At 35.6% G+C, this 15989-nt stretch overlaps 1 protein-coding gene across 1 annotated transcript; it reads left to right on the top strand.

Moving 5' to 3' along the window:
* The first annotated feature begins 14466 nt into the window (after window positions 1-14466).
* On the top strand, window positions 14467-15651 carry LOC132563661 (probable G protein-coupled receptor 85). Its single transcript, XM_060228401.1, has one exon. The coding sequence runs from the start codon at window positions 14467-14469 to the stop codon at window positions 15649-15651; it is 1185 nt and encodes a 394-aa protein (XP_060084384.1).
* Window positions 15652-15989: the final 338 nt, after the last annotated feature.

Genomic DNA, 15989 nt, shown 5'->3' with positions numbered 1-15989 from the left:
ATAACGATTTTTGGTTGGTTATAAATAAAACATGTTGCTTCTAAATATATGTCATTTCAATTGAATATTTAGATATATATAAAAAAAACTAATTTTTAAGACTGATTATTCTGTCATGTCTATATGAAGACAGATATTCTGCAACATCATACGGAACTTCCGTTTAAGTTCTATTGCACAACAAGCTATTATCGAGCAGAAGTCTGCTGCAGTACAGGGTTGGTTTTATTACGCTTGATAAAGCTCTACTGTAAATCAAACAGAAATTCAATTTTAATTAAAGTCACTTGGGGATCCATGAATGCAGTTGTTGAGTTATAACTCTGCCGTATTTACGTAGTCTTGGATACGAACAATTCCTGATTGCAAAGCTTTCTACCGTTGGAGTCTGCTATCTCCCATACATAGAACACGTGTGCATCATTCATGATTATCTGAACTATTTTTCTTATCGCTATATAATATTATGTTTGATAATGCTACTCAGTTGTGTGTTTTCGTGAGGCTACCATTTCAGTTGTCCCGTTTTACTCTTGATGCATGTCTTTATTGTGACAAACATTTTCAAGACAAAAACATTGATTCACTGTCAAATGTCTTCGAGGCATTTAATTTTTCTCGTTATCTTTGAGGACCGTGAATAAACTGGAACTATGCCTAATAGTTTTTATATGAACAAAGCTATTATAAGAACACGATATTCAATATTTAGATATTATTCAAAGGTTTCCACAAAGATCTTTCCTCTACTTTGTTTGTTGAGGTCTTTTCTTCTCATTCTAACTAACTGTTATGAATTTGGTCAATTGCAAGAGTTAAAAACATTTTGGATATATATTGGAAATTTCTCTGGACTGAATTTTTAAGTAAATTCTGAAAAATGGCAGGATAAATATTTTACGATATCGATGTAAAAGAAATAAATAAAACCGCGAATGTCGAGAAATTTACAACCACACAAAAATAGCTATATATTTCAAATATACAAAATACTTACTCTTCTCCTTACACACTAAATGTTGATTTCTAAAAACCTGTGCTCAGACCTAGTCTCAAACTAAGTCATATTGACACAATTCAATTACATACCGAATCCATACCTTTCACACTGAGTATACACACCGTAAATGTGTTTATCTCCATACTTTACAGACCCGGACAATATATACGCCTGAATGCAAAAGTCGTTATTCTTCCCGATCTACAAGTCGATTCCAATATCAATTCATACCGCCTGAGACCATTCTGTTTATGTAAAATGCCTTGCTTCGAACAAATATATATGATGATACAACATTGGTATCAGTCGTTGGCATCCATCTCATTTAGTCTGTTTAACCCGTATTGCCCTAGCGTTTTATCATCGTGCTCTGTTCAGTCCTATCTCCTGCAATCAATCGCCATTTCCGTCCATCAATATACTTGCAAAACCCGTTTATAATAGATACCACTCACTATGTATTTTTATACCATGTAACGTCTTTCAAACACGTTGGCGACCGTCACGACGAGAGATGACGTGTTTCTTGATGACCATTCAAGGTCAAGGTCAAATACCAGAGGGCTGACATCGATTTTCTTCAGCTGACCCATCTTTCAAGATGTTTTTTTATTGAGATGCGAGGAACTCTTGCCCTGAAATAACACCAATCACATGGTGTCTATTACCTTGTTATCCCAGCTCCATCAACCAATCTCGCATCTCTTATCGGTCTTTTATGCACTCATGAATCAAGTATTCACAGGGGTGTGACAATCGTTGAATTATCTATCATTGGTTACGAGGTTTCCGAGTCCAATATAGAGAGTTGGCTGCCAAAACTGATATACATGTCGGCTGAAAATAGAAGGCGCTGTAATTCGGATTTAACTGATTATTTATAGGCAAATATTGCCTGAATGATCGTTTTGTTACTTGAGAAATCTCCGCAAACGTAACTTTATTTCTTTTGATATTCCATCTACATTTCCTGTATGTATCGCTTTTAAATATTCACAACATTTTAGATACAAGTTCTCTGAATTAAACATCAATTTCCGTCTCAACTGCCTCTACTAAGGGAGGTCAAATAAATGTTTTCCTCGTGTATATATTACATCGAACGCGTTTAACATAAACCATGCTTATTATGATACCAGAAGTGATATTATTCCTTCATAATGAATTAAAGATCAAATAGTAGTACTTGTCTAAAACTACTTAGAAAGTGTTGCAGTTTTATATGTCTGGAGCCACAAGATAATACCAACAATCGTCAATAAATAATTCAAAATTTGAAGCGATAAAACGAAGGCTCCACAAGAACAAATGGTAGTTTACGCAAAGATACTTTAAAATTACAAGGAGAATTTGAGTCTGCGGAAGATTAATGATAATTTTATTCATCGACGACATCCGCCCTAGAAAACTAACCAACCCAAGAATAGCACGTCTTCCAAGTGACAACCGGGATTATAACAAACAAATCACTAGGCACACAAAACGATCACCACAGGAATACAATGTTTCCCAGTGAGATCATGTTAACATAATCATCATGAACAACTTAAAACCCTACGCTACAACTTCAACGGTCAGCTTTCGACACTAGAAGTAATATTATCATGCAAAGACATTAATAGTTGCCTTGCAACCCATGAAAGCAAATTTTATTTTCTGTGAAATATCACAAATACCATCCTATAAGACGACTCATAATCCAAATTCGATAAAACTAGGGCAAGATATGAACAAACGAAAACCAATAGCCATCAATGACATATATAGATTATTTAAAGTAAACATTCATGTCAATAACATAATGTTATTATTTTAGTGATGAAATATTCACAGCATAGTTAAATTAATCACTGATGTCAATATTGCTACCGCTTTAAACGTAAAAAAGTAAATGTGGGTTTTAATCGTAAGAAATACTATTTCAAATTAGTTTGCATTACAACGAAACTGTCATTGAACCTCACGTAGGTACCTACCTGCAGCACATATTTATTTTTCATTTCAAAACTAAGTTAAGAGGTATTTAAAATTCCTGAGGGGTTGCTCTGAAAGGAAACGATCAGGAAATTGAAAGCAGCTTGATGTATGAAAATATAATCAATTAAAATACGGTTTTACTTTTTCCAGTTAAAAGCTTCTATTGATGATTGGTATGGACGCTTCCGAAGGCATCCATTTTGTCAATAAGCCTCCAGGAAGATACTAAATCATGATCAGGATGTTAGTTTTTATCTTAAATCCCTCAGATTACTGTTTGGAAAGTTATTGAGATGGTCATATTGATCACTGATAAAACCATAATTAACCGGTTGCAAGCTAGGTGACTATAAATAGATAGAGTAAATTGCAACTTTTACTCATTTGTTCTAACATATAATGATCCTTTAAACATTGCCTGAGCTGTTAATTGTATCTTATATAACAGTATCTAGTCAACAGCTCAATTCATTATCTTCCTACATCAGATGCGAGTACCTTGTCGTAACCATGATGCCTGTCTGCAATCTCAGATTTAAGAAGACAAAGGAATATAATATTTTGCCATGATCGATGTTAAGATAGATCCGAATAAGAATTTTGGCGCGCATACTGTTTTTGAAAGAAATCTTCAATATTCTTTATTACGATTACTACTTATGACACACGTTGAGGACTCAGGCAATGATCTAGCAGAAACAAATGGTTAACATTAAATGCCTCGCCGACTTATTACTACCATAGGAGTAGGAATAACCCATCCATATGTTCAAACAGTTAGTAAACAAACACATCAAAGAAGATATCGACATGATAATTGGATCGTAATTCAACTCGAAATTTGATGCAACCAGAGCAAAATATTTTTTAAAAAAAAATAAAAGATTTTAACAGAAACTTACAAGGTGCTCCAAAAGGATTTACGTCTTCTGATTTATCGAAGACAACCGCCATGTCAAGCTTATAAATCCAAGAGAGAGTGCCAGGTACTGAAATAAAAATAAAACGAAGAAATGATGTCATTATGATTAGAGGAATCATTTCTTTGAGAAATGATTTTCAAATGCACACCAAGGTCCACGTTAGCTAATTGTATTAAACATGTGTAACGGACACGACATCTTGTGCTAGTTATTTAGAACATGGATATGCCATCATGGTTAAGAGGAAAAACATTAGTCACTTGAACGTAGTTTGATGCGGTTATCAACTTCTCCTATTGCGTCTACGAAAAATGTGGATTTCATTGACTGCACTATTACAATATTAGGTACACCACAATAGTGTAAAACAGTAGTGATCAACGTTTTTCAGTCCGAAAAACAGAGTCTTACAATCTCAAAGAAGAAGGCCGTGAAATTTCTATGTTGATTTTGACATATCATTCAGAGATTTATTAGCAATGGCAGTTATCTGACACATAATGTGCATAATTGTACAAAGGCACACAAATCAATAGCGTACATATATAGAGTTACATATAGTAGGCCCCAACAAGGAATTAGACTGCATCATACAGATGTTTCGTTCTACTTGGATTCATCAGTAACGTAAAATACCTAAATTATGAAGCCTTGGAGACGACTAAGGACAATTCAAGTGGTCGAAAGGAAACTTAGGTGGGAAGGTGCAATAATCACATAATAACGTCAAGCACATGAGTATATTCTGAACCGAGCCGATATTCGAATGATTTAATCCGTGGCATACAGGTTATAACAAAGTAAAGGACAAATTATGTCTGTCAGTCAAACGTTAAGATATAAGATTTGACAAGTTCTGGAATTGTTATCCCTTACCTTCATCATTTATTCAATGGTAATTGTTGTCCCGTTGATTTTAAACTGACATGTGAATTCGTTTTGGAGCGCTACCAAGTATCGCCTTTATGAAAGACCCTCAAAGCCTTTCGTATGTTGGAACTATGTCATAGCACATATCTAGTTCAGAATGACAGCTTTGTACCGGTTTTACCTTTTCATTGGAATGTTCAATATTAGTATCTAGTATATTGGAAAATATTACTCGGTAAGGAGAATGCGTGCTATGATTGAATATCTAATGTAGGTTCATTCAACAATACGAGGCACACAACCACAGGCGTGGTCTTTTCCCCAAGTTGTATCGGCTGTTGTCTATCTAATGTATTTGTGATTTAAAGCGTGTAGAATGGGACAAACCTTACACATTCAGTCAGTTATCAACTCGGAATTTAGGGCATTGGTCTTTTTAAGAGTTTATACCTGACAGACATGACTATATAAGTTAATTCAAGTGAACATCATAGACGTTAGCGATTTTTTTTTACTTTATTATCTCTAGTCGTACATATAGCTAAAAGTGAAGCGCTTATCATGACGTTTTCTGATTATTTGGAAAACTACGAAAACCATCTCAGACTTACACAAGTTTTTCCTGTGTGTTTGACTGTCATACTGATATACTAAAACAGAACCCTTTATCACGATTTCGTTCACTACTCTGCTATGTCCCGAGTCCCATAGGAGTATTTGTCTATACGCTTTGCAGTTGGGAGACTTGTATCAATCCATAATTAGCCCAATCAACGTCTTAACATTGCCAAGATAAAGGCAATGATAACAGGGAGAGAAGTTCGACATATCAGCAAAGTCAGTAAGTTTTACGTGAAGACACTTGAGAAAATGCCAAAAAGACCAATAAAGATCAGGCAGGTCATATATCATCCACGACACCTCATCCAAGTCAGGCAAAGTATGAAGGTATTGTTAAATCTGGTCAGTATACTTTCTGAATGAAGACATTTTTTTCCTATACTTCTGACGAAATACCAAATGTTTTCGTATGAAGCTGTTTCGTCTCTCAAAGTAAAAATGCAAAAACAATACAACTCTTGAAGACCACTGACACAACTTGTCTTCACTATGCAATGCCTGCGTTAGGCGTTATCGTTGTTTTTTCTGCTCATTACGGTTGAAACCTGCATAAAGAATTTGAACCTAACAGTTAATTTGGCACCAACCTGTCTATCGCATATTCCTCTACCAAAATGTTATCGACGGTTATTTGTTCTTGTATCCTTTGTACAACGATTTAGAATTCCTCTCTGTCGTGGTTGTGCCCTTGGTTAGTTACGGTTGCTCTGAATGAAATTGGAAAGTTTTTCAATATGTTTTGTTTAGTGAGATAGCCACCACTTTCTATAGGGAAGTCTCGTCTCAAAATGACACTACTTGTTAACGAGGCAATGCACCAGCAAACAGAAATGTGGAGACTTTCTAGTCTAGATCTTAACTTCGGTCCTTTCCCTCTGTATTTGTCACATCTGAGAACCATAATGGTGGCGTAATTGTAAAGCTGATACATTTGGTAAATTGCGATTCCTGAAGACTAAGGATCAGGTGCCGATTTGATTGTGATATATTGTTACATATCCTGCATTTTAATCATAACTATGATTGTATGCTATGCCCCATGCTGACCATTGACCGGACCAGAACAAGGAAAATCAGTACGACACCGAGTCCTTTTTATTGGTCTAATATTAAGTTTAGCATGAGTTAGGTTGTTAACATTGTATTCATCAAGATAATGTGTTTTAATGTTCACACACTACTGTAGTAGAAAATAACAGGATATGATTATAAATATCTAATATCAAGGAAAAGCAGCGAAAAAATGACAATGTTTCAACATAATCATAATCCAAACTATTGTTCAATAAAAGTAGGGCAACATTTTAACAGAAGAAACGTTAACACGGAGACTCCTGAAAAGGCACAAAGAGAAAATGACCATGTGTTCCGAAAGAGTAACCGTTTTCTGCTTCATTGGCGACACCGCCATGTAAATTTTTATCTATCCAAAAAGTAATGACACGTTCGCAAATGAGAACAAGGTTTACGACAACGGAGCCAATTCATAATTAAATCGCACGAGAAAAAACGTCGCCCTAAAATAAATCAGCTGTTGTATTTGTTTCATTGGAGAACTTCTAACTCACTTTCGGATCAAGGCAGATCTAACAAAACACTAACACGTGTAGTATATAAGTATTGAAGAATTGTTTAACTTAGATTTAGACTTACCTGGATTTAGATTGTTTTGCATTGTTCCAAAAGACTTGACATATTTATTCGTCCTGTGTATTAGTAAAGGATTAGCTGTTATTTATGTATCATCAGATATATATGTTTTTTTCATTCAAATACTTCACTTTCGGTAACACTGCCTTAGAAGTGATGCATAATATGTGTCATTGATTGTTTGTCCCTTATGCAGATAATCTACCATCCGCATCCCAGAAAACCAAGACCCTAACTTTTCCAGCTGTTGGAATAGTCTTCGCCTTCTTTGGCAGGATGTACCAGAGCGCTTCCAGTGTTTAGACTGTTGTTTGGCCGCTGGGGTGAAATGATGAACCCATTTTACATCTTAAGTCACAAATCACTGCAGAAAGCAGGATCTGTCTCTAAAAGGTTCAGATAAGCACGCGACAATGTCCGCCTGGTGTGCGTCTGATCAATTGTCAGAAGTCTTTGTACCCAACGGGCTGAGAGCTTCCTCATTGCAAACTCTTCTATAAGGATGGAATGCACTCTTTCCTTTGAAATTTCAACAGTGCTGGCTATATATCTCTCTGTAACTCGCTTATCAGCCATAACAATTTTGATGGATTTTTTTACCATTTATGGAGTTGCAACAGTGACAGGCCTTCCAGGACGGGCATCATCCCCATGGCTCTTCCTGCGACTGTAGTATATGAAAGGGCATCATTCCTTCCCTGGTGTTGCTACCATATCAATACGGATATCCTTAAGTGCTAGACCATTCTTATGCAAATATCATATCACTGCTATTTTATGTTGCAACAGTCAAACTTTGTGCTATTCACTTGTGTGTCTTTTGTAAAATTATCTCTCTATGAATGTTTTATCTGTAAATGTGTATATGTAATATACTATCTACTATGGACAGACAATGCAGTCTTACGTCATATGCTTCCTATTAAAATAATCATGATAAACGTTATTTCTACATACGTAAACAAAACATTGAAAGATTGTGCAGTGTATGTCAAGTTTTATCACAATAATTCCATTCTACGTAGCAAACACAGCTTGAATAGCAATCCAAAGAAGTTAGTTAAAAGGTACAAAATTGCCACCTTACTGTTACAGCACCAGGGCGGCCCTACGTCATGCTGTCTTTACGACATGATACAGATGACTCTCTCCTGGGGGGTTCGGGATATTAGAACATCCGGATCGTAGAGAAGGCCTTCACTAAATCAATACGAATAGAAATGTATGGGACCTAATTGTGACCTTCTCTTAATCTCACACTGCCCTCTATTTCATCTACCAGGCAATATAGTAATACCTCTCTTGAATCCTTTGACATACAACATCCGATCTAGGATAAAGTATGCCTAATTTTGATATGCAATACACAATTTTTGCGACGAAATGTTAGCATTTCAAATAATTTCGCTCTCTGAAGATTAAAAACTTACCTTTATCTTAAAGTCTGCAGGCCTGTCAATTGACGAAAAAAGTGAAGATTAAACTGCGTCAAAAAATTAAGCGGTATTCAGTGTTTGTTTTATTTTTATCATTCCTATTAATTTAACTTTGTTGGCTCATTTATTCCTTTATTAATACCGTTTCTCATTTTCATTGTTGACACTTTGCTAATCAACAATATCCTTCAGTTTGTTTTAAACAGTCGTCACTTTTGAAGGACATTGAAAATATTTTGATTTTCTGTATGGTTATTGTATATTTCTGAACTTCAAACTTCTTAAATCTAGCAAATGTAAGAACAATAATAAAAATTAGTTTCTTAAGAAAACGATTGTTAAAATACGTATCAGTACAACCAAACCTTTGTGAATCTTCACTACACTCTCTTCAACCGCTTTTCAGGAAGCGGTGCTTGGAGATTGCCTCGTAAACAATTATCTATCGCCGGAGTAATTAACCGTTGAGTCAAGGATATTGTATCTACCCTACATGACATTTTCCTATGCAATCAATCTGTGTAACTTAACGGCTGTAGACAGTTTACTGTTGTCGAATATTGAGTGACAGCGATATCGATCTCATCGTCAAGCATGCATGGTAGATACTTGTGATTAGCACTACTAATTTGTAAGATTGGAAAAAATTCTCTTATCTTTTAGCAAATTAAAGTAATTTATTATTGCTGTAAACATTTTACAAAACATGAACTAGAATAATCCATTCAGAGTTTCATACGCAAATGTGGCTAGAAACTAATTGTCGATGTAAAGCCAATAAGTTGACATAAATCCGAGATTTAGCAGAATGTATATCAAAAAGAAACATGTCCTGTTCTTATTTTCAATCCACTATTCAGTTCATCTTAAATATATTTCTTCTTTCCCTTTAAAAAATACCTGTGTATCAACAAAATCTTCTCACATTTCTTCAAATTTGCAAGGAAGTTAATGTCAATGAATATTGTTGAATAAGTGAATAAGATGTTGAGCGTTCATATTTACAAACGTTACAGAATGATACACTAATTCTAATTTTGAAGTCAGTGTTAAAAATAGATTAAGCTGACCTGTAACGATGCTATGGTTACCATTGCGACCGTACAAACTCCAGAATAAAAATACATTTACAACATCTAATAGTTAAGGTTCTATACAAATCGGGAAAATGTCGTGTTGTTTTACAGTAGATCTTGAGGCACACCTGATCAGAGGTTTCTAATGCTACGCCGGTGGCCCAGATTCTCGCGTGAAAATGCAACAATAAAAAGATATTAAATGAGATAAAGCAGGCTTTATTAATGCAATATGATACGATTATTGTTGGACAGACACGTTCGCCCAATGTATTAAACACTGATTTTGTAATTAACGAGTTATATCATTTCCTTGCCAACGTTATTGAACGATGTCGGATTTTTTTTCTCGTATTTCATCAATAAACACATCCACTAAGCGTGTATAATCGGATGTATACGTCACTAGAATATCCGGCTGCATTACAAGTCAGGATAGTTTCATTGATACTTTGTTGATCATAAAAGGTTCAAATGTCATGATGTCATTCAGTGTATTCAAGAGACTCCATTTCTAACAACTTTAGTTGGGACAGATACACCAGGCTATCGAATAATGTTTTTAGTCTATTGCAACTATTTCTGCATACATGAATTCGTTGTACATAAATTTCGATTCATACTCTAGTATTGTTTACATATATATATTTTTTAATATTTGATATAGATATACGAACGTTTCATGATAACAAAAAGATTTACAAGAGATATACAACCGAGCATTATAATGAGATAGAATAAATGAAAATGAGCCATACAGCTGTTTTGCCCTTCTAAGACTCGTCAATGATGAGAAGGGCATACTTTTGACTGAGGAAATTCGAAAATGATTGAAAAAGTATCGGACAATCTAGAGTGGATGGCATATTAGCCCCGTAATTCAATTCATTTCATGGATATGTGCGAGAGCAATTTTAATTTCGATGTGAATGAATAAATATCAGTACCATTAATAGGAGACCGTGCAATTCATGCAGTCTGTTAAAAAAGCGCAACTTTTGCAGCAATATTTGTGATATATATTTAGCTCAAAAAGACTCGCCCTTTATATCTAACATAATTTTGTTATCAAAAGTGCTATTCTCTTGTGTCTGTTGTGCCTTTTTTGAAAATTTTAAATTCTTATAATAAAGTGATAATTTAATTGATTTTCTTTTAATCTGTTACCAATTCCTGTTTACATGCAATCACTTATTGATGTATTTTTTAACTAATATACATGATACGGATATTGTAAAACGACTACGTGAAAGCAGATTGTAAATAAAAATGTTTGCAAATAACCTTTATGTGCAACTTATCAAGAGTTTCTTTTAGTATTTCTCTAAGGAGAGAATGTTAATTCCCATCTACAAATAATATATTAAGAACGAACCGTTGGTATAAGTCTATACTTCCTTTAAGCCATCAGTGCTGGCAGCTACTCTCCCATATGTGCCCCGTATGTATTATGATATATTGACTTTTGAAAGATGGAGTCGTTTACAGAGATGTTTCATAGTGATCTCTTTAACGTGAGCGTAGCAGTTACGATTTATCAGACTCTGTACTTTACACTATAGACCACCAGTTGTGGTCCTGTCCATTCTGAGATATGAAAGAGAAGATATGGTTTATGTCGTTGTGATAACATTATTGATTTTTAACATTATTCGTGACTCTACGAGAATTTTGCATGGAGTTAGGGAATAAAAGAGAAAGGTAGCAGTGTTTCTGTCTACAACAAGCTTGCATGCTGACAAGGTGTTTGTAGATATGTCGGAAGTTATATGATTCTAAAGTAGACTTGCACGGATCCTCAAGGGACCAATGAAAAGTCGTCATAAAAATGGCAAAATCGACAATGAAAGAAAATGGAAAATTTGCCTGGAGTCCTAATGTTAATAATGAATTACAGATATTAATCTTTATGAAGCATTACAACTGATAGTTACTTATCCAGTCTCATACTGACTTTTATGGATGAAATCACGCAATTGTGTTCGCCAGTTACTTAGATATACGTAAGTTTAGAGGAAGAAGACTAATGAGTTGTTTATTATTGATGAAGGCATCAGGTAACTACATGTTATTCTCCTGGACCACTGACTTATATGTGCACATACGTCATCGGCGGAGTATTCCAGGTGCAGACGTAGAGGTGTTTTATCGTGCGGAATGATTTTGTATGACTATTGAATCCGTGGTTCATTTTGTAATTACGTAACAATCAGGAATTTGAACCTTTGCTATGTACCCTATGTGCATTCAGTCTTCTGTTTGGAAAGCTCTCTCCGTTGTGAACTAGATATGAATGATAACAGGAACGACTGATCATTACTATCAGGACAACCATTGATTGTTTGTTACATATTTACGTACAACCATACAACACCAGTTCATGCGGATTTCTTTTCAACGAATTTCAGATGCCGTTTATTTGTTTCTCGTTAGTACAATTTGCTAAATTGCTTTGGCATTTGTAATAGGAAATTTGCAGAAAAATAATCATCCTGCCAGTCGTGGCTTTGGTGTTCTCGACAATTCCCGCCAGTTATCAATATCGGAATTAAAAAAAAATAAAAAATGGAAATGCAATTCCGTGAACAAACCTAATTGGACGAAGATTTCAAACGGAGTGAGCAAAATATTTTTTCTCAGACTCATTCCATGTCAAGATGTGTTAAAACTGAAAGTGACATTTTATCTGCTGTCTCTGATTGTGACGAAGTTCTCGATATGAATACTAATGACTTTACGACGGACGGTAATTGGCTGATGCTGCATTTCTCATTCCAAGATTCAATTTAGGAAATCGAAATGGAATCGAGCGCTGAATGGCTACATCCTGTTAGATTTGATTATCATCGAGTTGAAAAGAAAATCACGTGCACACGTCGATTATAGATCGAATAGAACAGAAAAAGATCACATTTTTCGCTTTTGCTTTTCTCCTAGAAAAATGGTTATTAACGTAAATAAATATTAATGTCAGCTTCAAACAATATTTCCGCACACGTATGTAATACCTAGTACAATAAGCCAAGCAGTAGACTATGAGCTGACATTGTGAATACAATCGAGATTACGTCTGTAACAACGAGAAAACTATACACTGAAATTTCATTAGACAAAATTGTTACTATAACACTCATGGGACACAATAAGTACACTCAAGTATTCCACACTTAGACAGCCAATCGATGCTGTGATCTTCATCGTAATTCACGTGTGTATTCTTGGAAACAATACTTGACTTTTAAATTAAAATGTTGTAAAAACTTCTTCTGAAACGTCTCAGTGTTTCAAACTGAACGTGCACTTTCAAGTGAATATGTACTCAAATATTCCGTTTGTAACAGTCAAATGGTTATATTCCTCCGTTGTGGTGTGGCGGCGCTCAACCTTTGCATAAAACAAACAGTTATCTCTAGCAATCGACATTTCCTAAGAGAATGTCAAGCCGTGAAATGTACAACAGCATGACATGTAAACACGGAAACAAACAACCCCTATCCTGTTTATGAAGCGAATTTTTCTAGGATTTGAAATATTGTAATTTATTGCCTTCCAATCAGTTGTGTTGGTAACAGAAAACAAAATTGAAAACAAGGCATTAGTGCCCCTGCAATACGTTTTTTATGGCTTCTAGAACAGAGGTGGGCTGTATTGATGTGGATTGGCCCGCTATTTACAAGGCTGCTCATCATCAGAGCAGACTTGGTATCACAGTCGCCCGCGTGCGTGCCGTTCATCAGCGCTCATGAATGAAAATAGAAAACAGGAATAGAAAATACGGAAAACTCATCATTTTCTTACCCTCTTATTCTGTCTTGCAGCTATGGAAAACTTCCACATTTCTGGTCATTGTCACGCATTTGGACCTTAAAGTGTCACAAAAAAAGTGTTCATAGACCCGTACAAATGGTGGCTGCCGTTCTGACTGGCAGAGGTCTTGAAGCTGTCGCTATGTGAAGGTTGGAGTACGTAAAAGTAGTGGGAGGAAACATTGCACTGGAGTTGTCTGATACAACACCATGCACTGACAATGGGAACTATTTAGCATTGGTGTTGCTCGGCTCTCTGGAGATGGCATACTTTAAATTACTTCATCAACGGGAAATGTGAAAACGGGAGAATATATTGATGTCATTACAGGTATGTTATCATAAAATCCGATTTATGAATAGAGATTTTATATCGTGATAAAAGTTATGAAACTGGTACTGACTTGAAGGATTGAAAAAATATCAACTGACGAAAATGTGAACTATATAGATGGAAATGCTACATTCGTTCAACAATTACACAAGGTATATATGCAAAAGCATTCATTTACCTTGATTTTGAATAACTACAAATTTGTTTCATCCGAAATATTATTTCCTTTACTCAAAACATCGTTTCAATATTTCGTAGTTTTGCCCATTCCATGTAGAGAACAAAATTTTATCTTGATGAAATTGCGTTCCTGTGAAAAATGTGATCATCTGCGGAAAACACCTATTTCCAATCACGTAATAATGCAGAGCGATGGAATGCCGCTAGTCGTGGAAAGAATGCCAAATGTGTTGTTTTAAGCTGTTTCTCAACTAAACACGTAGGTCATTCAATGTTGTGGCCTCTAAATAATTAATCTCTTGTTGAAATATTAAGAAAATATGGAGTGACTTTGATTTTGTACGGAGTTTATGTGCTGTGTGCTTAAATGTTTCTACCGATATCAAATTTAGAGCAAAACGGATTACACAATGACTAAGGGTATGGAAGCGTTGGTCAGAACTACTCTTTCGGATGCAATACTACATATTTGATGTATATGACATGAAAGACTTCAAAGGGAATTGTATCGTCGTTAAAAACGGTGCTTTTTCATATTTTTATAACTTACGTGTCAAGTATACAGTATCGAAAACTACACGTTTCTGTTCGTGATGAATTCTTCTGTAATATACGCCGTGAACTCGACAATTTCTGAGATAACACAGGATACAGTGAAAACCTACAAGGCCATGGTTCCACAATCATCATTAGGATCCTCCATCACACTTAAGGAGGAAAGCGGCATGAAAAGCGAGACTGTGATCAAAGTTGTCGTTCTTTCTATCATTATTGTAATGGGGATATTTGGTAATGTAATGGTTATCTACTCTGTCGTCAGCAACAAAAGATTTCACAAACCTCCATTCTACTATCTAATAAGTCAATCAATTTCGGATCTGTCCAGAGCTGTGTTTTGTTTGCCGTTTGTTTTGGCTTCGGTCGCGCAAGGATCAGTTTGGCGTCACGGTGATTCCGCCTGTACCCTTTTAGCTTTTGCAAACACGTTTTTCGTGTTTAGTTCAGCAGTGTCGTTAATGGCGATCGTCGTTGATAGACATTTAGCTATAGTGTATTCCCATTTCCATCGCCGGCGATCACAGGGATTACTCAACTTGGCTATCGTGATATTAGGTTGGCTAGTATCATTTGCTGTATCTTTCCCTCCAGTGTTTGGAATGGGTACTTATCGATACATTCCGGAAGAATCACAATGTGCGTTTAAACATAAGCGATATCGAATGAACGATACTTTAGGATTCGTTCTGGTCTTTTCGGGAGTTATTGTAGCAACAATGTTTTTGTACGTTAGGATATTTATATTCCTTCGTGATCATAGAAAAATGAGACCGCTATTCCGCGAACCGCCTCGGAGCAACAATTGGACATTTTTTGGACCCGGAGCAAACGCACAAGTTGTGATAAATTGGTTGAACGGAATGCCAGTGGGACCACCCGCGCAAATGCCTACCATAACTCAGAACCTTAATCAAACAACGGGACGTGTTGTGAATTTACGCACGAGGAAAAACGAGCACTTGTGTCGAACGTTTTTTATTGTAACAGTTGCGATGTACTCGCTATGGATACCGTACTTGTTGCAAGCGTATATCAGTATCTTTGGTAAGGAGAAATCTATTTCATCACTGTACGTCACAATCTCAGCATGGCTAACCTACTCACAAGTTGGTATAAGTCCTTTTGTTTACATTTTCAGTAATAGCTCTTTTAAGCGGAGGCGAGATTTAAAATCGTCAAACAATTCCAATTATGGTCACGAGGCAATCCCTCTAGAATAAGACTGGTAAACTTGAAATTATTTGCGTGTTGTAAAATTATGCTTGTTATAACGTTAATAAACGTAATTTTTGTCTGTTTGGAAATACAGTTAATTGCAAATGATCGTTGCGATAGTCCAAACTGTATTACTCGTACATTATTGGAAGGGCTTTATTGAATAAGGCCAATTTGTGTCAAAACAGTTAATACTGCTCATATGTCATGACAGAAAATTACGCTAGAGCAATCAGGTCTTACAGTTTGGGGGATACCGATCAATTTATACAACGAAGAGATCACGTGTATGCCATGATTCTGTATCACACTGAAGCTTGAACCAAGGTAAACTGCGTCTTGA

Source organism: Ylistrum balloti, unplaced genomic scaffold (genome assembly GCF_031769215.1).
Source record: "Ylistrum balloti isolate Yb309-2 unplaced genomic scaffold, AGI_CSIRO_Ybal_v1 Utg371816, whole genome shotgun sequence".
NCBI classification, from domain to species: Eukaryota; Metazoa; Mollusca; class Bivalvia; order Pectinida; family Pectinidae; genus Ylistrum; species Ylistrum balloti.
The sequence above is the reverse complement of the archived record's forward strand: the minus strand, read 5'-3'. Positions and strand labels throughout refer to the sequence as shown.

Excerpts from the sequence above, each read along its gene's own strand:
- LOC132563661 (XM_060228401.1), top strand. The coding sequence starts at position 14,467 with ATGAATTCTTCTGTAATATACGCCGTGAACTCGACAATTTCTGAGATA.